Source organism: Manacus candei, unplaced genomic scaffold, assembly GCF_025592945.1.
Source record: "Manacus candei isolate 608988 ecotype Guabito, Panama unplaced genomic scaffold, ASM2559294v1 h1tg000160l, whole genome shotgun sequence".
Classification (NCBI taxonomy): Eukaryota; Metazoa; Chordata; class Aves; order Passeriformes; family Pipridae; genus Manacus; species Manacus candei.
In genome coordinates, this window is record NW_026138208.1 from 599807 (window position 1) to 624101 (window position 24295).

Below are 24295 nucleotides of genomic sequence, written 5' to 3' on the forward strand. Positions count from 1 at the left end.
CAAGCAGAACCAATTCATGCAGTACAGAGACTGCCACAGGATAAAGCCTAAATGAAAGTATTTGTTAGGAAAGGTTGTTGGCTACAACCTCCCATTCTGAATGCATGACATGATTCCAGAGGAACAGGTGAGCATCATAAGGGAAACTTTCCTGAAAAGTCCTGCCCTGCTCTACTGATTAGGTATGTCTGTGTGAGGAACTGATAGGCAGAGATGAATTATTAACAGCTTTACATCCCTTTGCATTATTAATACACTTGGGAAAAGAGGCTACAGCTGATAGTAAGACAGGCAACAAATGCCAATTATAAAATCCCAGACAGCATCATCTTATTTTGACTCAAGCCACATTACCTTTCCATCTCAGAGGGTTACTTGGTAGTTAACCTCAATATAGCATTTACCAGGTGTGACATCCCACCAGGTTAGACAAATAAATATTTGTTAAAGTTGAATCTTACCTTGCTGTCTCCCAAATAAACATTTATGTGGATAATCAAAACAATCAAACCCATAGACTATTCAATTTCCTGAGCCAGATTCAGTAAAATCTTCCTCAGGTTGAGCAAAGATACAAGCTATAACATATACTTTGCCGCTAGTTTAATTTCTTATTTCTTTTCATCTTTTAGTGAACTTCTGTGAAAAAACCTGCATCCAGATATGTGATAGCCCAGACTATTTGAGAAATGTGATATTCCTCGGCTTATTACTCAGAAAGAAGTCAATTTAATTTCAGGGTAGCAGCAGCACCTTTATAGAATTCCTTAACTATTTTCCAGTAAAAGGTGAAAAGTGGCAAGACATAGTAATTAAAAATAAGAAACAGTCACAACTTTAAGAACCCCTTACATTAATCATCATGAAGTGTTTTCAACTGCTGAGCTTAGTACTCAGGATATTTGCATCATAATGATGCCTTGGATTAATAACTGGTTACTACCATCCCCCCCAAGTCAGATACTGTTCCTGACCAACTCTGCACTACCACACCAGACGTTCAGTCAAAACTGAATGCAGCCACTTCTTCATGATTTTACTCCAATAATTGACTGAAATTGCCAAGATTTCAAGGTACGTTCAGGAAAAATCTATGCAATGTCCTCTTTGCTTTTCTGTATAGTGATGAAGCTATGAAAGTTAAGGATAATAATCTAAAAGATTTTTCAGAATGTATTACCTGTGTGGTATTGGGTAATTTTGTTATGGGCAATACTGCATTCAGTTTTATCCCAAATCAGTTCAGCAAAGATTTTATATGGGACTGGTCCATACACAAACAAATCTATTAATATTCGCTCCCAGTATAAAAAAAAACCCAAAAGCAATTGGAAGGTGCAACTCATACTGCAATCTGCAACTTAAAATTAACCTCTCAAATTGCTCTGTGTTATCTTAGTTCAGAAGCAAGTGTTTCTCCTTCTGCATGTATAAACTGAATTTCATCCTAAATGTGCTGCTCACATTAGTTTCACCTGGACTAGCTACCATGTCCCCAAAGAGGGTGGAAGTATCAGAGCTGGAGGAGAAGAAGGACAGAAGTAACAGGGTGTTTTGTTGGGTTTGTTGTTGTTTTCTTTTTTTCTCCCATAAAACAAATTCTAGAGATTTCAAACTCTATCATAAAGACACAGAGATGGCATGAATTTTAGCATAAAGACATGGTGACCTGCTGATGCAAGTTTTTAAACTCACTAGAAATAGTTCATTATCTTGTAACTGGGTAGATCTGCTTTCATAACTGCAACGTTCAGCACATCAATTTTGAAAAATGAGCCACAATTGAACTTACATTATAAGACTTTTCATATCACGAAAAGAGGTTGTAGTGAGGTGGGTGTCAACCTCTTCTCCCAGGTAACAAGTGACAGGACAAAAGGAAATGGCCTGAAGTTGCCCCAGGGAGGTTTAGATTGGATGTTACGAAAAATTTCTTCACAGAAAGGGTTGTGAAGCATAGAAACAGGCAGCCCAGGGAAGTGGTAGAGTCACTGTCCCTGGAGGTTCAAAAAACACATGGATGTGGCATTTGAGGACATGGTTTAGTAGTAAATATGGTGGTGGTGCTGGGTTGATGGTTAGACTTCATGATCTTAAAGGTCTTTTCCAACCTAACAATGCTATGTTCTATAAGCATGGTTAGATTCAAATTATGTCAGCTCATGTCCTTCCCTCTCAGATTTCAAGGGATAAAAAGAAAAGAGAAGTCAACAACACTCAGAGAGGTTTATTTCTATACAAAAGGTAGAAGTATCTAACTCACACACTAATTGCACTAATTGATAATTTATAAGCTGCGTTACTAGGAAAGGTTTGGGCTTTACTTTGTTTTTCTACTTTAAAGGTTCCTTTAAATGTTGAGCTGTTAACAGGAGCTAACAGCTATAAAATACAAAACCTTTTGAAAAAAAAAGTGAAGTTCTCAGTTTTTTCAAGGCTTTTGATTCATTTTGTATGGATTTTTTAGGCTTTCTAGTCTCTTAGTATCTGCTTCAGTAATTACTTTCTCTGGAGAGTTCAATATCATGGCCAAAACACTATTGCTTGCCATTAATTGTTAACACAAGAGCAGCTGTGCACAGCAAGCCCTTCATTTGGAGAGATACCATTTTATTTTATTAGAAATTGATTTTTGAAGCTCTTCTATTATTAATTTGTCTAAGCAAGGAATGCACTAGTAGCTGAGTGAGACCTGCTTGTCTAATATCTGGAAACAGGTTAAGATTTGATTTTTTTTTTTTTTAATGAAGGATAAGAGATCATACTAGCTCTTCTCTATCCATTTTTCAATACAAGAGTTTGAAGACTTTAGGGTCAAAATTATTTTTCTGAATAATCAGCACTGAAAAGTTGTTTTCTTTATCTGCAAATTTTTCCATTTGACACCTTGTAAGCTCTAATTACAAAGAAATATCCCAGTAAAATACTGGCATAAGCAATACAGAGATTTTTCTCTAATTAATTAAAATTCCCATCATATTATATGTACTTATTACATAAATAAAAGAAGGCTAAATACAAGGCAACTCTACAGTAAAAAAAGGGAAAGCATACAACAGTTCTTTACACTGTACTCTTCAGTACCTACATTGGAAACATCCAGAGAAGATTACCAGACCTATTGATATTGAAACAATGAATTTAAGTATGAGTTAACGAACGTAAAAGCACACTGAATCTTAAAATATTGTTGCTATGCATATTCCTGGCTTGAATACCTAACCTTCAGAGGATCACTGAAGGAGATATTTTATCTCTTTGTATCTGTTTCTTTTATCGGCAAAATAGGGACAGTGAAGTTTTTTATGAGTTTTGAAACCAGAAGTGTTTTGAAGATGAAAATTTAGGCATGTGTTATATGCCATGCAGCATATACATGCTATGCAGTATAGCACAAAATAATCTAGGGGTCTCTGAGAACATAAAGTGTCCTGGAACAGGACTGGAGAACTTTGAAGTACAGAAGAAACAAAACCCTTTCATCTGCTGGTAGCTTGTCATATGGTGGGGCCTCCTCAGCCCGTGTCACCTTCTCCTCCTCTTCTTCAGAGGATAGTCCGAAACTCTCACCTTCGGGCCAATTGGTGATAATTTCCAGAATCCCAGGGCGATTAGGATTCCCTATCCGGGTTCGCTGCGTGATCAGAGCCATCCACTTACTCCACGTGGCATCGGTGGCATGATGTGTGGAAGGAACTCTTCCCTTGAACATCCAGCCCAGCACTGGTAGTCGGGGTGCCAGGAGGAGCTGCGCTTCGGTGCCGATTACTTCTGAGGCAGCTCGAACTCCTTCATAGGCAGCCAGGATCTCTTTCTCAGTTGGTGTATAGCCGGCTTCAGATCCTTTGTATCCCCAACTCCAGAATCCCAGCGGTCGTCCTCGGGTCTCCCCAGGCACTTTCTGCCAGAGGCTCCAAGAAGGGCCATTCTCCCCGGCTGCGGTGTAGAGCACGTTCTTCACGTCCTGTCCTGTCCTTACTGGCCCAAGGGCTACTGCATGGGCAATCTCCTGTTTAATTTGTTCAAAGGCTTGTTGTTGTTCGGGGCCCCACTGGAAATCATTTTTCTTCCGTGTCACAAGGTAGAGAGGGCTTACAATCTGACTATACTCGGGGATATGCATCCTCCAAAAGCCCACAGCGCCTAGGAAAGCCTGTGTTTCCTTCTTGCTGGTTGGTGGGGACATGGCTGCTATTTTGTTAATCACCTCCATTGGAATTAGACGGCGTCCATCTTGCCACTTCACTCCTAGGAACGGAATTTCCTGAGCAGGTCCCTTGACCTTACTCCGTTTAATGGCAAAACCGGCTCTTAGGAGAATCTGGATTATCTTCTCTCCTTTCTCGAAGACTTCGCCCGCTGTGTTCCCCCATACAATGATGTCATCAATGTACTGTAGGTGCTCTGGAGCCTCACCCTTTTCCAGTGCAGTCTGGATCAGTCCATGGCAAATGCTGGGACTGTGTTTCCACCCCTGAGGCAGTCGATTCCAGGTGTACTGCACACCTCTCCAAGTGAAAGCAAATTGTGGCCTGCACTCCGCTGCCAAAGGAATGGAGAAAAAAGCATTGGCTATGTCAATGGTGGCATACCACTTGGCTTCCTTGGACTCCAGCTCGTACTGGAGCTCCAACATGTCCGGCACAGCAGCACTCAGGGGTGGTGTGACTTCACTGAGTCCACGGTAATCCACCGTCAGCCTCCACTCTCCGCTGGACTTACGCACTGGCCATATAGGGCTATTAAAGGGTGAGCGAGTCTTGCTGACCACCCCCTGGGTCTCCAGTTCACGGATCATCTTATGTATAGGGGTCACAGAGTCTCGGTCGGTGCGGTATTGCCGACGGTGCACTGTTGCTGTGGCTATCGGTACCAATTGTTCTTCAACCTTCAGCAGTCCCACAGCAGAGGGGTCCTCTGAGAGACCAGGCAAGGTGTTCAACTGTCTAATTTCCTCCGTCTCCACAGTAGCTATGCCAAAAGCCCAACGAAGTCCTTTTGGGTCTTTGAAATACCCACTCCTCAGGTAATCTATGCCAAGGATACACGGGGCCTCTGGGCCAGTCACGATGGGGTGTCTGTGCCATTCCTTCCCAGTCAGGCTGACTTCAGCTTCCAGTACAGTCAGCTGTTGGGATCCCCCTGTCACCCCAGAGATGGAGATGGATTCTGCCCCTACGTATCTTGATGGCATTAATGTACATTGTGCGCCAGTGTCCACTAAAGCCTTATATCTTTGTGGCTCTGATGTGCCAGGCCACCGAATCCACACAGTCCAATAGACTCGATTGTCCCTCTCCTCTACCTGGCTAGAGGCAGGGCACCCCTAGTCCTGGTCATGGTACTCATTGTGCTCTTCTTGTGGGTATGACCTGGAGGTCCCTTCAAGAGGATCAGACGTATCATCATTCCTGTACCGTCTGGAGTCTTGCCCACGAGAGACTGGAGCAACGTTTACCCTTGAAGAGTTCTTTATGGTATTTGTTCCTCTTTTCAGTTCACGTACCCGGGCTGCTAAGGAAGAGGTGGGTTTCCCATCCCACTTCCTCATATCTTCTCCATGCTCACGGAGGTAAAACCATAGATCGCTACGTGGAGTGTACCTTCTCTCCTTAGCTGGGGGGCGCTGGCTCCTGATAGCAGAGACTCTTGTTTGTCCTGGCGAGATATGGAAAATCCCTTCCTTAATCTCTTCTCTTAGCTTCTGGTGTCCCTCTTCAATTTTCTCTTCCAGGCTTCGGACGTGTTCAGCCAGTTTGGTTTCCACAGATGAGACGTGGGCTCGTAATGGGGCGGTGACAGTGTCTTCATAAATCCTGAGTTTGCTAACCAATGCTCCCACCTTGTCCTCTCCCTCCCTCCATTGCAGCGTTGCTAAGTAGCGGGAATACATTTCTGGCCCGAGTCGTGCAAACTTTAACCACATTTGGGAGGTGCACTGTACGGCATCTGGACTCTTAGGGAATCTTTCATCCTCTGAAAAGATTATCTCCAGTACAGCTAACTCCCTTAAGCACCGGATACCTTGTTCCATCGTGTTCCACTGTCCTTGCTGTACGTGGAGGTCCTCCTTGCAAAGGTATCTCTCCCTCACACTGGACAACAGTCGCCGCCAGAGGCTGAGAGTTTCCTGCCTCCTTCCAATCCCCTGATCAATGACTACATCTCGAGACAGGGATCCCAGCTGTCTGGCTTCACTCCCATCTAGGATCGTATCGTTAGCTGCGGCATCCCAGATTCGGAGCAGCCAGGTCAGAATGGACTCATTTGCCTGTCGTGTGAACTCTCTCCGGAGCTCACGTAGCTCACCCAGGGACAGGGACCGAGTGATTATTTCTGGCTCTGTCTCCTCCGGTGGATGTGAAGGTCCCGCCTCTTCGTCATCATTTGCTATGCGAACTGATTTAGTCTTTGATTTCCTTTTCTGGACAGGGGCGACTGCTATTGGTTTTGTTTGTTCTTCTGGCTCCTCGATGGTTTGTGTGGACACGGTGCCGGTTGGTTTATTTCCTTCTTCCTCTGACTCAGCTGTGGTTTGGGTGGACGTGGTGTCTGCGGATTTGCTCCTTCTTTCCTCGCCCTGACAGTGCTGTACCATGTCAAGCAGTGCCCGGTAGGCAGTGGCCAGGGCCCAGCAGGTTGCTGTGAGCTGGCCATCTCTGGAGCTGCCAGAGCATTTTTCCTTCACCAGTCTTATCATGCTAACAGGATCCTGCAGTTGTTCAGGGGTGAATTTCCAGATCATTGGAGGAGAAAACTTTTCCAAATACTGGCTGATGTCCTCCCACTTCCCGTGCCACTCAGCATTATCTGCTCCCAGGGCAGGTGTCCAAACAACCTCCCTAAAAGGCACTTTTCTGACCCTAAACATGGTGTACACAGTACAGAGCAGACAGAGCAACACTAACAATAACATTATGCTGTCCTTAACATCAAAAGGGAACTCAATATTTTCAAAAACTGTTGTAGCAGGTCTGAAGGGGAAGAAGGAGGTGGAAGGCTGGAAACCATCCACCCCTGTTCCCCCAAAAAGCTGGGTACGATTTTTAATGAGGCCCCAGAGGTAGCAACCCAAACCAGGACAGGCAAACAGGACTGAATACACATTTACCATGAAACTCATTGCTTCTGATGTTAGAATGACATAAACATAATATACTAATAAAGCAATTTGGATCCCTCTTCCTGGTCTTAAAGAGAGCATCAAAACAGGCAAATAATACCCCATCTGTGGAAATATGAACAGGCTCAAATACAACATCCATGTGAGTGCATCAAACAACATGGTGATCAGGGAGTTTCTATATTCAAATAGACAAATGCTTCAAATGAAATTGTGATTCTGACTTCTCTCTCTCGGCCCCACGTTGGGCGCCAAAATGTGCTGGTTTAAAAGTTAACCAGCAGGGGGAATGAACCCAACTCAAAGGAGAGATTATAAGTCAGAATAACAATTTATTAAAATAATACAGTAAGTACAATAATACAAACAAACAATTGGTCTCAACCCACAAAAACCCAAATGTATAACCCAGTACCCTGGGGCCTGAACAAAGTGGTGTTCCTTGGGCCCTGTTTGAGTCCAAAGTAAAGGGAGAGGGGAAGAACCTGCTGGTGGGAGAGCTGCTGCAGTCTGGCCAGAACTGGTGATCGCAGTCCAGTGGTGGTCTAAGTCTGGTTGAGAGCGATGAGATGCAGCCGTCCTCTGGATCCCACGAGTGGGTTGAAAAATGTTCCAAAACTCCAAGATTATATATCCTCCAGTTCAGGCAGGAATGTTCAGTGCTCCCCTCAGGGCAGGGAGTTCCACAAAGGGTGTGAGGACAGAAACATCTTCCTATCTCACAGGCCTCTTAACACCTAGTTTATAGCCTGAGGAGTCAGGCTCTATGGGCAGAAGGTGCGAATAGTCTATTGACAACAATAGTCTAGTTTCTGGGAAATGACATGGAAGGCTATAGAATACAGTTTTGGGTTACACCCACCATGATGAATTGATCTCAGCTGTCCTAACTAGGACACTAGTCCTGTTTAATAATACAGATACACCTTTAAAGCTGAGGGAGCAGATGAACTTAAGAAAGACATGTATACGTGATTAAGACATGTTCAGATATGCTTAAAGAATTTTTCTCTAATACAGGTAAGGTCAAATGAAGATGACAAGTTTGCGTGTCTAGGTTATGTGGTAAGAGAAGGGTTATGGAGCTGCAGGTTGGGCTCTGCTTTCTCCTTTATGAAAAAGCCCCCAACAAAAAACTCCAAAAATACAACAGAGAAAAAACCCACATCTATGCAGCACTTTGGGGCAGAGGAAGACATACCTTTTGCCAGACATACTATATTGTGAAAGCAAGTTTGCAGTGGAATTTCCCATCGACCCTTTTAAATCTCCAGATGGAAGTGGGAAGATTTGGAACATCTGAGGACAGGATAGTATTTCTTTTTCGGTTTTATTTTTGTTATGAATTGCCTCAACTTTTTAGATCTTGACCAAACATGGCACATTCCCCCCTTCAAGTCACTGCAGACCAAATATTGTCACAATGAGCCTACGTTCAGCATTTCTTCACAAAAGGTGCTGAATCTCCTCATGCACCATCATGCTACCCTTATGGATATATAAAACTCACTAACTGAAATCTGAGACTGTCGGTGCTACCAGTATCCACGTCAGTACTACCCTTTCTAGTATTACCCTTGGGAAAATCATTATTTAGTATACTTCCCTGAGAGATTTGAGTCAGTACTGCTGACCAAACAGGGTTTTTACTACACATTCATCTAAATCAAGACTGTGTTTTCATTTGAGTAAGCCTGCGAAGCCAAATTTTCTTAGTATATTTATTACTATAACTAGAAAGCCTCCTATATCATATTTAACTGCAAATAAACGTATGCTGTTTGCAGTCAAAAAAACCCCAAAATGCATTCTTTACTGAGGATCTCAGTTTTACAAAAAAAACCAAACACCAACAAACAAACCAAAAGACAGTGTGCATCTGGTAAAAGGCACATAAATCCAAAGTGGATTTTAAATGATTATCAAGGATGATCTTGCAATGATACCCACCAGTCCCCTCAATACTCAGGGGTCCATGCCATCAGGTCAGAAGAACTTCTGCAGAATCACAGAATGTGCTGAGTTGGAAGGGATCCACAAGGACTATTGAGTCCTACACAGGACACTCCAAGAATCACACCATGTGCCTGAGAGCATTGTCCAAATCCTTCTTCAACTCAGACAGGCTTGGTCCTTTGACTACTTCCTTGAGGAGCCTATTCCAGTGCTCAACCAGGCTCTGGGTGAAAAAACTTTTCCTAATATCTCACCTAAACCTCCCCTGACTCAATTTTATGCCATTTCCTCAAGTCCTGTCGCTGGTCACAAGAGTGAAGCAAATTATGATTGCCCCAGGCTTGTGATTAGTGAGGGCTGGTCTTACAAGTAAGGACTGAGGTAAAGAAGATAATGAGTACCTCAACCTTTTCCATACTTTTTGTCAACAAGTCACCAGCCCTGCCATGGAGCAGCAGGCCCACATTCTGCAGCAAGTCCATAGTTTCCTTAGTCCTTTTGTTGCTGATGTTTCTGTAGAAGCTCTTCCTTGTAATTCATATCTCTCACCAGACTCAACTCCAAATGGGCTTTGGCTTTTCTAACCATGTTTCTACATCCTTGGACAGTGCCTCTATATTCCCTCCAGGTCATCTGTCCTTCCTCTTTTACACTTCCCTTTTAAACTAAGGATTTTATCAGTATCTTTATCACATAAAGATAGAGGTTCCTGTCTTGATTCTGATACTACTCCATAAATGTATGTAAAAAGGACAATGAATTCTTAAAATGCTGAAATCATCTCTTGAATGAAACACCAATTTGTGATATATAACTTTAAACATAAGAATGAGCATATATTACATCCTTCTTAAAAGTTCCATTCACTTTATAAGCTTATTCTCTTGAGTTCATTTATTAAAGTTCTGTTTACTTACTCTTGAGGTGCTCAGAGCTCATAGAATATATAATAGAAATCTCAAAATTGCTCTTGGTGTCTTCATATCAAAATGGATGGTTGCCAGTACAGTAACAGAGCTTACCACTTCTCTTCACAAATATGCTGCCATTGAAACTAATGAAAATGTTGATACTAAGTAACCTAATATTTAAAAACATTTTAGGTAAGACACGCTTTCATAAATAACTTAAGGAAGAAAAAGTGCAGTATGAGTAAACTCATACTGACTCCTAAAATCAAGTTGATTAAAACACCAACCAGAAGTGGTGAAAAAAAAAATGTTTGAGGCCCATGGAGGAATCTTAAATCTTTGGCTCTTCTCTGTCATGTGTGTCTTGATGTTTGATAATGAGAGCTGAACTGATTAAATTCTAGGGAAAAATAGTTAATAAATAAAATGAAGTAATGCATTAACCTACAAAGAAACAGTTGACCTTGATGCAGTCTCTAAAGTTTCCATTGGGGCATCTTGTAAGTAAAACTTGCCTGGCACTGGTTCTGCCATCACTGCAAATATGAACATATATGTGTGTTAATGTGTATATTTCTAATACTTTGTATGTGCGTCAATATATCTTCCTACATCTGTTTTGCCTGCCTAGACTACATACTTTCTTCATCTTGAAAACAGAACAAAGGCAACATCACTTACAATGAGTTTTTTTACTCAGTAAGAAATGACATTTTGCATACAGAACATTTGATGGGACTAATTGTATCATTAAAGGAAGCCAATATTTTGGTACCATTATTTCCTCTACCCAATGCTGTTAGCTATTTTAGTAAAATAGTTTCCTATTCTTATTCCATTGCATTTAATTACTATTGTATTTAAGCCTAATACCATTTATTATAGTGTATAAATAACAAGGTCTGAGGGAAGAAACTGCCAGATATGTCAGCCTAGGTGATAGTCAGAAGGAAGCTGTCTTGTCCTCTTGATAGAGACAAGGAAACTCAAATTTACTAAAGAGACAGATAAAGCACAGCTGAAAAATCATATGTAATCATGTACGTTATGCTAGAGGAGTGTACAACAGTACAAAAATAGAATATAGACAGGAAGCAATGAGATATATAAAATACAAACAAGTATGTCACACATACTTTCCACCCATGGGGTTGCTCCCAGAAAGATCCCTTCATGCTGCTGGTTACTATGGGGACCAAGACAGCCCAGGGGCCTCCTTAGGACAGACATCTAGCCCATGACTTAAGGCAGTGGGATATCACCAAACATTAGTCCACAAAAACTGTGAGCTTAGAGGTATGAAAAAACATTTTTTTCATAGGTAGGACAGGATGGATATGTTTCAGATAATAATGAGCAGACTAATCTATGCATTTTAATTTTGGCTTTTGATATTTCCAAATTCTTTTACAAATATCATCACCATGGAAAAATTCATCACTTTGAAGAAGGCTTACCATGGGGCCAATATAATAAAGCAATGTTTTACAATTTATAATATCATTTAGTATTATGAAAACGTGAAAAGTATTTAGAATTTTAGTATATGAAACTTGAATTAATTTCCAGAACATTTCTCTGTGTCAACAAAGAGCAAAAAAAAAAAAAGAGTTTACAAAAAGAGAAACATAGACAACATTGCATAAAGACCTACTCTAAAAATCTAACACAGAGGGTTGACCCTGAAATTAGCTCAGTTGGTTAGAGCACAGTGTTAACAACACCAGGGTTGTGGGTTCAATCCCCACACTGGCCATTCGCATAAGAGTTGGACTCGATAATCCTCGTGGGTACTTCCAACTCAGAATATTCACTGTATCAAAGTTCAACCAACAAATGGAAGAAATTGGGAAGCAGCTGCACAAAACAACACACTATATAAACTAAGGAGTATCAGAATGATCTACGCTTGTCTGTGTGTGTAGAACTTAAGAACTGGGGAATTACTCAGAAATTTATGAAGTCATATTCTGACAGGACTGGACTGGTAAAAAACACTCAAATAACTAGCTGTGCAATAAGCAGGATGTGTAAGGATCTGAGTTTTATACAAAATTTAAATTTATGTTTAGGTGGAATATCTACAAGCAACATATTCATCCGCAAAACAGGGAAAACAAGCTTCTCCCATTTTATAGAGGTTCTCTAAGGAAGAATACATAGAGATTCTGATGCTCCTGTGTTGTGTTGTTGAACTGAAGTAGACAGGTTAGCTAGACATAAGAATATATTTTTCAATCTATGAGGTAATCTTACACTTGAAAATTAATTTCCTAGAGATTGGCACAGAGATGTATTTAAGAAACTTCTTTTTCAACACTTGAAAAACATCACATAGCAAGCAGTGACAAATGCTGACCCCAAATACAGCACTAAGAGATCTGAAAAGCATTGAAACAGAACACTTGGAAAACAAAAGAAATATGAAATTATCATTTTCAATATTATTTTTTTCTGCAACAAAATCTCACTGTATTTATTTCATGATCATCCAGCATGACAAAACAAACAGGATTCGAGTGCTATGAAATATTGTTCATGTAAAATAGCCTGAGGCAGTCTCTCTGCCTGTGCTAGCAGTTGTGCTAATGATACAGTAACAGCTTTAGAATAATCCCCTTCACCTTCAGAAACACAAACAATCTTGTATATACAGAAGAGAAAGGATCTCAAAATTCTTCCCTAGGCAGTTGTAGGCATGAGTCAAGATGGTGCACACAATTGTCTTGCATATAGTGGACTGTCATTGATAACAGCGTCACTTAACAAGAACAGCAGCAGCAGAGGCCTTGACATAAAACATACATAGGCTAAGTCTTTCCATTAGTTATCACACAACCAAAATCAAATTAGGGCTACTGATGACTGAAATTAAGTAAAATATGCATCTATTTAAATTAATTCATGTGATCCAGTGATGAGATTCTTTGACAGGTGGAACAGATGTTGGTTGAAGAAATCAAGTTGCATTCATTGACCTTAGCTCTACCACCAAAGATGAACATGTCAGAGATCACGGATTTTGAGGGACATAAACATAGAACGGTGCATTCATATTTTCATCACATATGATGAAAATGCCTAGTCCCCGGGTCCCTATTTTCAAAGCTAAAAAGGTGCAAAAATCTCACTGGCAAATATTCAACTGATTATTTACACAACATATGGAAACAATACAAAAATAAAATTTGACTCTTCAGTGTTTCAAAGGACATAATCTTCTCTTCCTCTTACTGAAAAAGAATATAGTTACATATCTCACTCCCAGTTTCTTCCCCCTCACGCTAGCTTTATGCTAGATTAATTTCAAAGTCCTTAAGTTAATTCTGACATACAGAAACTGCATCTATGTAAGAAAGCAATTCTTAGTTATGTTTTATTGTTTGTAAATAATTTAGAATATTTTTAGGACAATATATGGCATAGGACAGTTGTTAAGGTGACTTCAGTTACCTGGGTAATACCTTGCGAGGCCAGTTGCACTGCCAAAAACCTGCCATAGTAAAGTGGGGTCTTCTTCTCTGTTCCTCTTGAACACATCATCCAATGCTGCCGTCCAGTTGAGTTCATTTAACACTATGGTTGCTGCCAAAGACAAAACATATTTGTTATTAGAAAGTCACTTCCTAGCACAAGAAGCAATGACTCCAAAAAGAAAACTGGACTATTGCAGAAAGCAATTACATTTAACTAACACAGAAAATAAATTTAAAGAAACACACTTCCTTTCCTTGGGAATTTTCTTTAAATTCCTCATGCTGCTTTCTTCCCATTGCATTATTTGTATGCAGTGATTCTTGAATTATTTGCACAGCCAATATCTTCTACAAATACTTTGTTTCTAAGATGTCACTCTGGTTGCACTTCCCAATCATAGGGATAAAGATCATAAAAGATCATTTATAGAAATACGCAAGCATATAAAGTTGATTCTTACTAATTACAGCACACTGCAATAAGAACAACTAGAATGACGTTGACAAAAGTAGGTATATACCTCTCATAAGGGTAACAAAGATGTCCCTTTCCAAATGGATGCTGTAAAGGATTACATGGGAAAAAGACATTGATGAGTTATTTGGATTGTAATACTAAGGTGAGGCTGCATACACAGTAGTGCTCATTATCACATGTTAAGCAGATCTTAATTCATAGGTGTGGGCCCTTACAGTAAGATAACCTTTATGAGTTGGGTCAGTTCCATAAAGAACTTGAAGTGCAAGGAAATTCATGTTTCAGTTAAACACTGTGTGGCCAGTTACACAGAAACTTACATTCATAGAGTTGTCCTGTTCCAATGCTTGTTATAATCCATCAAATAGTTTATATAATCTACCAAATATATGGTATATTAATATGTTCTATGACTTTTTAAGAAAGAAATGCATTGGGAAACTTTAAAATTGATGAACACTGCTACAGTAATTGTCCATGGGCTATAGTCAGAAATTTTATTGTGATACAAAACATCTTACGATATGATAAATCATGTTTTTCACCTCATTTAATCAGTTGTAAATATTTATTTAATTTCCTTCCCAAAAAATCATAATAATTTTAGGCAATAGCAAATATACAGCTAAGTATGAAAAGCAAAGGCTTTTTGTTGGTTTAGTCACTAACTTTTTCTTTTGCATTGCCTTAAGTAACGTTTCTTAAATTGAAACACCTAGATCAGCAAGCCAAGAGTGGAAAGGGACCTAGAAGGGAGAAAAAAAAAAACCTTTTGGAAATAGTTAAAGATGTAGATATAAATCCTATGAAAGTTAACACTCATGCAGATCCTGCTCACACTATGGTATTGCACACAGGAAATATCTGTGTATTTCCTTCTCTTGCAAATGGGCAAGTCAAGCTGAAATAAAAGCAGCTGGGGCCTGAGTGGCATCACTGTGCAAAATTTGGTATGTAGGTCTACTTTCTATCCCCCTGCTACCAGGGAAAAAAAGAAACAATAAGGATGGAATTAAAGTTAAGAGTTGACAGCCCACTTACAAAGTGAGGCTGTTAACAGGTACTAAAGAAATGAGATCACAGCATTAAATTTTATAGGCTTGTTTTTAAAGGTTAAGGAGAAAATTGCTACACCATGTGTTTTGCAGAAAGGTTTGGGTTTTTTTTTAAGTAGTTTTAAGGTATTACTCTCTCAAGAGACAGCTTTTTATAGCAATATCAAATTAAATTTCCAACTCTTGAGATTTCCTGTAAGCAATAAGCTTGTACTATATACCTGTCTCTTTGTCAATTAGATAATTATAAATAAATATACATTTACTTAAGAAAGAAAAACAATTCCCTGAGGCACCATGAGATGTTAATTATAATTTTAAGATGGTTCTTATCTTTTTTAGATCCTGTTTGACCTGCTGTGTAATTAAGCATTATGTACAGACTTTCTAAACTTGACTTTGTGTTAGATCTTATTTCCAGAGGTGGCTCCATGAAGTCATTAGAAGCTCTGTCATTTACTTAGATAAGAAATTTTCAGCTTTTATTTCTTTTCATGTTACTGTTTCCCTATCCAATGGACAGAGTACTTGGCCCACTGGAAGCCTATGAGCACTGTAGCTCAGGACACTTAGTTAAGGCACATGGGAGACATTAATTGTTACCTCTTTGCTCATTGAAAAGCATTTATGTTTCAGGGTTCACTATGAATTCCCAAGCCCCATAACAGCATAAATCAGTGTATTTCTTTGGTCTTGTGACATGAGTTCAAACTGCTGCAGATTCTGTCCCCAGATCTATCATTGACTTTATGACTCTGGTCAGGACACTGATACCCTTGAAAAATTCTTTTTTTTTTAAATTTAAAGTTAATCATGCCAATAAATGCTTTTCTAAATTGGTGACTGTGCATTCCATGGAAAAAAAAAAATCTCATACAAAATGTGATTCAATATTTCTAAAAAGAGGATTTCCCTCAAGCTGCAAGCTTATTAATGAATAAACTATGTCCACTGAAGATATATTAAAGATCTTACTATACATTTAAGAATACTGTTGCAGAGTGTCTGTGCAATATCACCCAAAATGTGTTGCAAAAATATATATGAATGTATATATCTGAACCTATGTTACAGACACCTCTGTACACACAGAGTCATACATACAGAAGTATATACCTAAAATACACACATATAAAAAAAAGAGACATTAAGGAGACAATCTATAAACAGTAAAATAAATAAATACTGAATGTCTTAATCTATATATTGAAATTGAAAATTTCAGCAATTTATTAGACTTGTTGAGATTAGCTATAAAGTAAGAGATAAAGATTACTAGACCTTGTTTACAATATTTGTGGGCAAGTGACGTTTTATAGTCAAGAGTCAAGAGTTTTATAATATTATTTATGTCCCACTTTCCCCGTCCTCCTCCTCTATAACTTTCTCCCAGAGACAATTGCAACAGACTCAAAAAATCCAAGAGCTTGTAGTAAGGGAAAAAAAACCCCGCAAACAATCCAACACATGATGCTGGAATTAAAAAAAAATAAATTATTTGGAATGCAAGAAAAGCAAAAGAACAGAACATCTTAACAGAAGTAAGATGAAATAAATCTGAGAAAAGGCTGATAACAGTATGTAATATATCTGTTCTCAGACACTGCAGAAACAGATCTTCCTGAACTCCAGAAATTTGCAGTAAGTGCCTGAGTCTCATTTCACTAACAAACTATATATAACAGCACACATGTAAGGTTCAACATATATCACCTTCCTCTTAATTCACTTTCTCATTAAAAATTTGTACTTAGAACAAAGACAGAGTTTATTTGGTGGGACTGATACACAAATAGCTGATCGCATGATCATTAAAACAATCATTCCTGCAGCAATTTGCGATTTGCAATTCAAAGTAGCTCCCTTCATTCAGGTTTTTTTTTGTTGTCGTTTTGGGGTTTTTTATTCATTCTATCTTAAAGTATACTTGATAACGAATGTATCCACATTTGTGTTAACTAATCCATTAATCAGTAAATGAGGAAAAGGGTGCTGGGAATTTCAGTTTTAATAATTTATTTTTCTAAGTGTTTTCCCACAAGTTCTATTAATGTTTTCCTTCTGCTAAAACACACACCCTGCACTTCAAAAAGCCAGCTATAAATCAAATCCTCTTTTTTTTTTTTTTTTTTTTTTTTTTTTAATTTGAATGCAATACGTCTGGTAATTGGCAATTTCAGCCAATACCTCTGAGTTCTGGTTTAAAGCCTACAGAAATGGATTTGAAACTTTCAAAGAAAATAAAGCAAAACCAGCCATAATCAGCACAAAAATATTCTTCAAATGGTTCCTTATAAAATATCCTGATTCTTAATTTGCACATAAAAATCAATGCAGTGCTACTTTCATTAGCTCATAGGAGAGACCATAGCATCTGTTAGAATATCCTAATTTGAAAGATAATTTATATTGACTTCATGAATTTAATGAGAATTTATTTTCTGTTATTAAAAAAATGCATTTTACTAAAATAAAATGTTTAAAGGTGCTATAGCACACATACTGAGATACTGTACATACACTTGCCTTTCTATTGAGTTAACTTTTATACAGGAAAGAGCCTTTGACTGATAATTGGCAGAAAATCTAGTTGGAGATAACTCTCCAATAAACTTATTTTCAATTCTGGTAAAAGAAGTCTTTGAAGATTATTACTTCAAAGTACTTCAGCTGCTACCTATCACTTGATACAGGCAAGATGAAAAAATAAAATTTATCATCACACAATAGGAAACATCATTCTTTCTGGCTAATTCCACTGAACTTCATCCATCTTTTCCTTTTCTTTCTTCTTTATGATATGAGGTTTAGGGGCCTTGACAAGAAATGGATTCAATTTTCCCCTGCAAAATGCAATCAATAAAAAATAGAGAGCACTACTGTGCTCTCTTTAAAAGAACTGGAATACACTTCTGATGATTTATTCAATGTATAGGCCCTGGCCTGCATACAAGACAGAATACAACTTTATTTGAAAAGCCTGAAAGCTATTTCCTATATCTGAAAATATGAGAGCTGCTGTTCCCTGTTGCAGTAGCTACACATACACTGGGGAAAACAGAAGGGAGCTCCTCAGCAGTTCATTAATCTTCTTTTAATGTGTGGAATGTATTACCGTCCATATTCTGCTTAATGAAGTTGACTCATTGATTTCTTTAAAGATAACACTGAGTAGTTATTGTTATGAATTAAATATACATTCACCATCAAATATTATGGTATTTAAAAGTGAGCACAGAGGGATAATACTTTTGCAAGTGTATATTTTTGCATATGTGTGTGCAGACACAGACGTTTCCACCTGTAGCCATGCTTATTAGACAACAGAGAAAATCTACTGAAGGTATAAAGTAGTCTTCTTTACGACTCGTGTGTTTCAGTAATTTTTTTAAAGATTACATTCCTTCCAGTTTATGTTAAATTACACAGATTTTTACTCACTTTCAACTGTCACTGGAATGTTGTATCCCCATCTTCTCTTTCATCAGACTAAGAAAGGATGCACTTTTTATTTTAAGGTACTTTTAATTAGATTTTTACACTGGCTTATATATATGTATGTGTATATGTATATATATATATATATATATACATGTGTATATACAGACATACATATGCATTTCCTACATAATTCTCAAATATAGTAATTTGAAGAATTATTCCAGTACTAACTTGAACTTTGACCCTTCAAATTTTGTTGCATGTTTTAAGCCAAACACTTCTTTCATGGAAAGCTAAAATACCAGAGCAAAGGAAAGATTATAGTTGTTCCAAAGTGAACATTGTCTCAAAGGTCACTGCTCCTTGATGTGGCCGCAGAAACTCGAATTTAGATATTTAGGTTTTCCAGAGAAAACCATAGGAAAGAGTTCAACTCAAAACAGTCATTCAAAAAAAAAATCACAGATTATTAGGAACCAGTTAAAGAGAGTAATAGGAAAATTTTGAAAGCTAAGGGAACTGGAGAATGTTTTATCCAACCTCTCATTTAGATTCTGTTAATTTTTATCACAACAAGATTACATAAATGTAAAGGAAAAGTACTGTTTTTCATTCAAAGCAAGGGAGGAAAAGCAAAAATAAGCCTTAAAATTTAACAATAGCTATTACATAATGGCATTTCCAAATGGATAGGGTGTTACTTTGCAAGATGCTCTGCTGGATCTTGTACATATTGCATATCTTCAAATTAGTTACAAAATCTTGCTTTGAAAGCAGCATTTCTATTTCTTAGTATAACATAATTTAAACTTACTAGATAATCAGAACTGTTCAGGTAACATGCATTTAATGGTGCATAAAACCAAAGAATTAAAATGCAATTTTTAGCATATGAAGCAATAGTTAAGTGAAATTATTTCAAGTTCTATAAATATTTTACACTTGCAATTAAAACCAGAAATGATAAAATGTCATGTACTTTTTTTTCTTGAAATGAACAATTTCTCCACTCCCCATTAGTTATTTGACATTATGTCCCAGACACTTCTATAAATAATTCTCTGGAGAAGTCACTGAAGTCTTGAATACTGTTGTGTCTGTGTCAAATCAAGTAAATTAATTGGCAATGCCATACGTTGTCTGCTGCCTGGCTTAGCTGCCACATGCTGATAGCTAGAGAAGCACAGTAAAATCTCATTAAAATAAGTAACGCCCAGGAGAAGGAAATGAGAATAAAAATGTCAAGAACAGAAGATGGAATTAAGCTTCTATTATAGCTCAACAAAAGAAGAGTCAGTACAATGCAGAGTAACAGACTCTTCACTACACACCCGTAATCTTTCAACAAGTTGTTTATCTCTACAAAAAACGATGCTCATTGTATGTACTGCAACCCATTGCTGATAACAGCATTTCTGTACATCTTACACGATGTTGCCTTGCTTCCTCTTATATCAAAATATACCAGGATATATTCCAGAATGAACTAATATCTGATGTAAACAACCATACAGTACTGTAGGGCTATTTTCTGGGAAGATGGCAAGAAAAAAACATGAAAGATACTGTTGATTAGAGTGGTTCTAGAGGACTTTTCAGATTTTGTAAGGCTACACACAGTGTAAGAATCTAAGTAAAATGAAAAACAGAATAATTTTTTTTAAATTACAACACATGCTGAATCTTTATTATTATTTTATTGTTAGACTTTTTATTACTGGTTTTACAGATTAGTTCAAAGCAAGGCCTGTATTTGGAAATAATTCCTTCTTTAAAAAAAAACAAAACCAAAAAACCAAAAACGAAGCCACAAAAAACCCCCAAAGAGATGAGTACGTTTTATTTTTATGGAAATATCTGCAATTAAATACCAAAAAACACCTACTTAAAAAGTATGGCTGTATTTCACATATTAACTCATCTTCCTTCACTTTGCTCTAATTTTTGTTAGCATTTCAAAGGATATCATAGTGACACTCAAATTAAACTTACTATAGAGATATGCTTGATCTTTAATGAAGACTTCTCTCTATAAAAAAATTAATTAGGTGTTAACGAAACCAAACAAAACCAATCAAAAGACTTTCAGAAAATGCTGTTGTGGTATAATTTATTAAACTCTGTCTTCAGTTTGCCAGAGTACCACCATTTCAATAATTTTCTAATCACTAGACAACCTTACAAGATCAGTAAATCCTAAGAAATAGATGTGTTAAGTGAGAAGAAAAAGGACTAGGAACACAACAACTAACACAAAAATATTCTCTTTTACCTCATGCTTTCTGCTTTTTTTTTAACTATTTTGCTCTTTTCCATTATATTTCATATTTATTGTAGTCTGAAAACAGTTATTGCAGAAATGGATGCTATCCCATGCTGGTTTTATGTAGATTGTCTAATAAAAATTCTTAAAATTTTTCTTACAAAGTGCATAATGTCCATCAACAACATTCCCTCCTATCCTCTCCCCAGCCAAGGCAAACTGGAAAGCATACACACCTCCAGGAAAAATAGAAATACGTTAGTAAAATAAAACAAAGATCACTTGACACATTCTGTAAGTTGTTTTTTCCATTATGCCAAGGAGATGAACAGCAGGTGGACAAAGTGCTGAAAATGTACAGAAAGAGAGCTGTGAAGAACAGAAAATCTGTCTTCTGAAAGCAGAGAGAGGTTCAGTAACACAACCTAAAAGAATGAGTCAGTCAGAAAGCAATCCCACCCCTGAAAAAGTATGTAAGAGTAAGGATGGCACTAGCCCAATAACAAATAGGTATAAACTATTTATGAATAAATAAGAGCAGGGAATTAGAAGATCTCTTCTAGAGCAGAAGGTCCTAGAATGGTCTTCTACTAGGAGACACCAGCAAGGAGCCCAGAGCTTTTAGGATGGAGCTTGACTGGTTTATGAACAGAATGACATGGTCTAGTTAGATTAAGAACTGGATTTGGAGCTGCTCTGCTCTGATAGATCACCCACTGTTACAAATAAAGAAAAGGTCTATTTAGAAGCTTAAATTTAGTAAACACAAACAATGCACTTTTATACAGAGTTAATGGTAGCACAAGAATTGGGAGTAAACCCAATGTTCCTATTAATCTTTAATTAATGAGTATTAAATGTTTTCAAATAAACTATGAATATTTATATTACATGTAGATATATTTATAAATGAGCACATACATATGCATGCTGCATACATAAAATATTTTATTAATTATTAATAATTTCATATTATAAAATATTTTATGTAGATTATATAAATAATACATGGAAAACACACATATTTTAAGAAATACTGAAGTAATATAGTGCATTTGATTAAGGAATTTTAATCTAATCCCCCTATAAATTAAATATTAAGGAATAGAAGACTGGTTAAATCTATCTAAATATATTTCTGGCAATAGAAATCCAAGACACACCAAGTGTGCGTGAGGGGAAATACAATACACAAGCAGGAAATGTGAGAAAAATGATGATGAGGCAGCTGTTTTATCACCTGAGCTGGTGACAGCTCCTGCTCCTTGTCAATATTCCAACCATCTCATGGATGAGTCTTTTGAATTACAAATAATGAAATTTCCACAAAAATTCCTTTTATAGTTTTTTTTGGTCATTGTTTTTGGCCAAAGGTTGGTCCAAAGAGGAAGTGGATTGATATTTTCTGAAATTCAACTACCCAAGGAAAAAGTCTCCTCTCTCCTACAGGTGAAACATCTGTACCATGTGCAACTGTGTTATCCTGCCTTATAGGCGGAACATAAAATCAGAATAGAAATTATTTTTCTTTGGCCTAGCAACATCATAGGTATTATATATCAATTGTTAATTAACTGCAATTTGGTGTTGTTTTCCAGATTATATAGAAGGAACATAAATAAAACTCCTCTCTCTTAAAGATCATAGGGCTGTGGGGGAGTAGAAATGTGAAAGTTGAAAGCTTGCCGCCTGTATAAACAGAGGTTCTTTTCTCTATGAAGACATTGCTATTTCTTTCTTTAAAGACTTTCCCTGTATCTTTACAAGAGGAAAAATATTTTTATTTCATCTATAGCATTTAATCTATGAGGAAGGATATACAGACTCACAGATTGTTCCCAGAACAGTCCTGTTCTGAGACGCCAAGCCGAGTTTCATTCTTGGCGTGAATCCTGGCCTCCCTGACGTTAATGACAAAAATTTTACTGCCCAGGGAACTGATTTCATCCTTCATTTTCAGAACACTATAACCCTGCAGTGTTCAGCCACTCTCTCTTTACATAGTATTTTGGCAGTCCAATGCAATAAGCAGATCATAATATTAGGAGTTGAGACTTATTGCTTTAGATTTTTTAAGCAAAAGGAAAAAAAATCCTTATAAATCACTTCATAAGACTCAAAATGCCTTTGAAATAATATAAAACTCAAAAGGACCTTTGAGAATGCAATAAAATTAAGCTTCTTTGTAGCTGTTTTTGTCTGCTTCCATGTCATGAGTAGTCTCTTAGGATTCATCTGAATTTTCTCTATTCATTGCTTAAATCACTCAGTATAGTAACTCTTTGTTCTACAATGTCCAGACAGGAATAGTTTTTTTACAATCATTTGCTTGCTGAAGGTCTCCTCGTTTTTAATTTACTTTGTGATTATAAAACAACAGAAAAAGGCAGTAAACTTGCAGAAAACTGAAATGAGATGAAGAAAGACATCTTATCTTACATCTACCTTACTGTTTAAAAAGAAATTTTATCTTCTTATAAATATTTACCCTAATGGCTTAAAGTGTACTAAATTTTAGTTACTTTAACCTCATATATTTAACTAAGGTCCATTATCCTTCCTGAATGAGTAAATATGCATAAACAGAGTTTTTAAAATGAGAGAAGCTGCTGACTTTGAGTTTCTAAGAGCTTCTATATAGACGACTCTCAATAATAGGAAGAGATCAATGTATTAAGAAAATACAGACACAGCTGGAGCAATTTCTGTAGAGTGAAAAAATGCCACTGGAATCAAATTAGTAAAAAACTCCTAAGTCATATGGTATAAGGAATTTAAACAGCTACTTTCAACTAAAGTCAGGGAATAAGGATACAGAGTACCATATTTCCTAGGATAAGGATGAGGATATAAGAATATAAATCTGTATTTAAAATAAGGCAGGGGAGTCACATCACAGCGAAATACAATAGACTTCAGCCCCATTCTTATAGGCATTTCCATACATATTTAACTTTTATATTTGATAAATGAAGGAAGCAAAACTGAATGACAGCAGCTTAGCACCAGCTAAATCCCACTGTGCTCTGATGATCTGCATTAGTCCAGGATGTACTCCAGGGAAATAATGCTCCAATCTGCAACAACTGTTTCAAAAAATTAGAAGGAAAGACCTAGTGGTTTTTTTTTTTTTCATGTAACTTTCAGGGAAAAAAACCAAACAAACCACACACCCCCCCCCCCCAGTACTGTACAAAGCAGTAGAAAATTTCTTGAGAGAAACTCATGACTTTGCTTTTCTAACATCTTATTGGTTTCATTGCCTTCACCTGTATCAGCCAGAAGTGCAGTGCAGTGGAAGCAGGTGTGTACAGTTGCTGTTGGGAATGTGACATTTATATTATCCAGGATTTGGAGATTTTATTTTCTGCTCCATCTAACCTGCGCTGTAGCCTGAGTGCCCATTAACAGCAGATGCAGGCCAGGGGCACTGTAAGAGGGTTGGTTTAGCTGCATTGGAGGGGAATCCAGCTGCCACTCTCTGAGATGGCTCAGCAATGTCAACTGCAGTAACTTGGGCCAAGCTGTTTTCTTCTAAAGGGCATTTCTGCTCCGAACTAAAATACTAATACAGACAGATCCAGCTCTCACG

At 37.5% G+C, this 24295-nt stretch overlaps 1 protein-coding gene across 3 annotated transcripts in view; it reads right to left on the reverse strand.

Annotated features, from left to right (window-relative positions):
• The window catches only part of CACNA2D1 (calcium voltage-gated channel auxiliary subunit alpha2delta 1), a 330506-nt gene that overhangs the window by 108168 nt on the left and 198043 nt on the right, over positions 1-24295 (reverse strand). For all 3 annotated transcript variants that reach the window (XM_051772865.1, XM_051772864.1, XM_051772863.1), the window contains exon 6: positions 13444-13575. In XM_051772865.1, coding sequence (XP_051628825.1) covers positions 13444-13575 — 132 coding nt within the window. The remainder of the gene's footprint in view (positions 1-13443; positions 13576-24295) is intronic.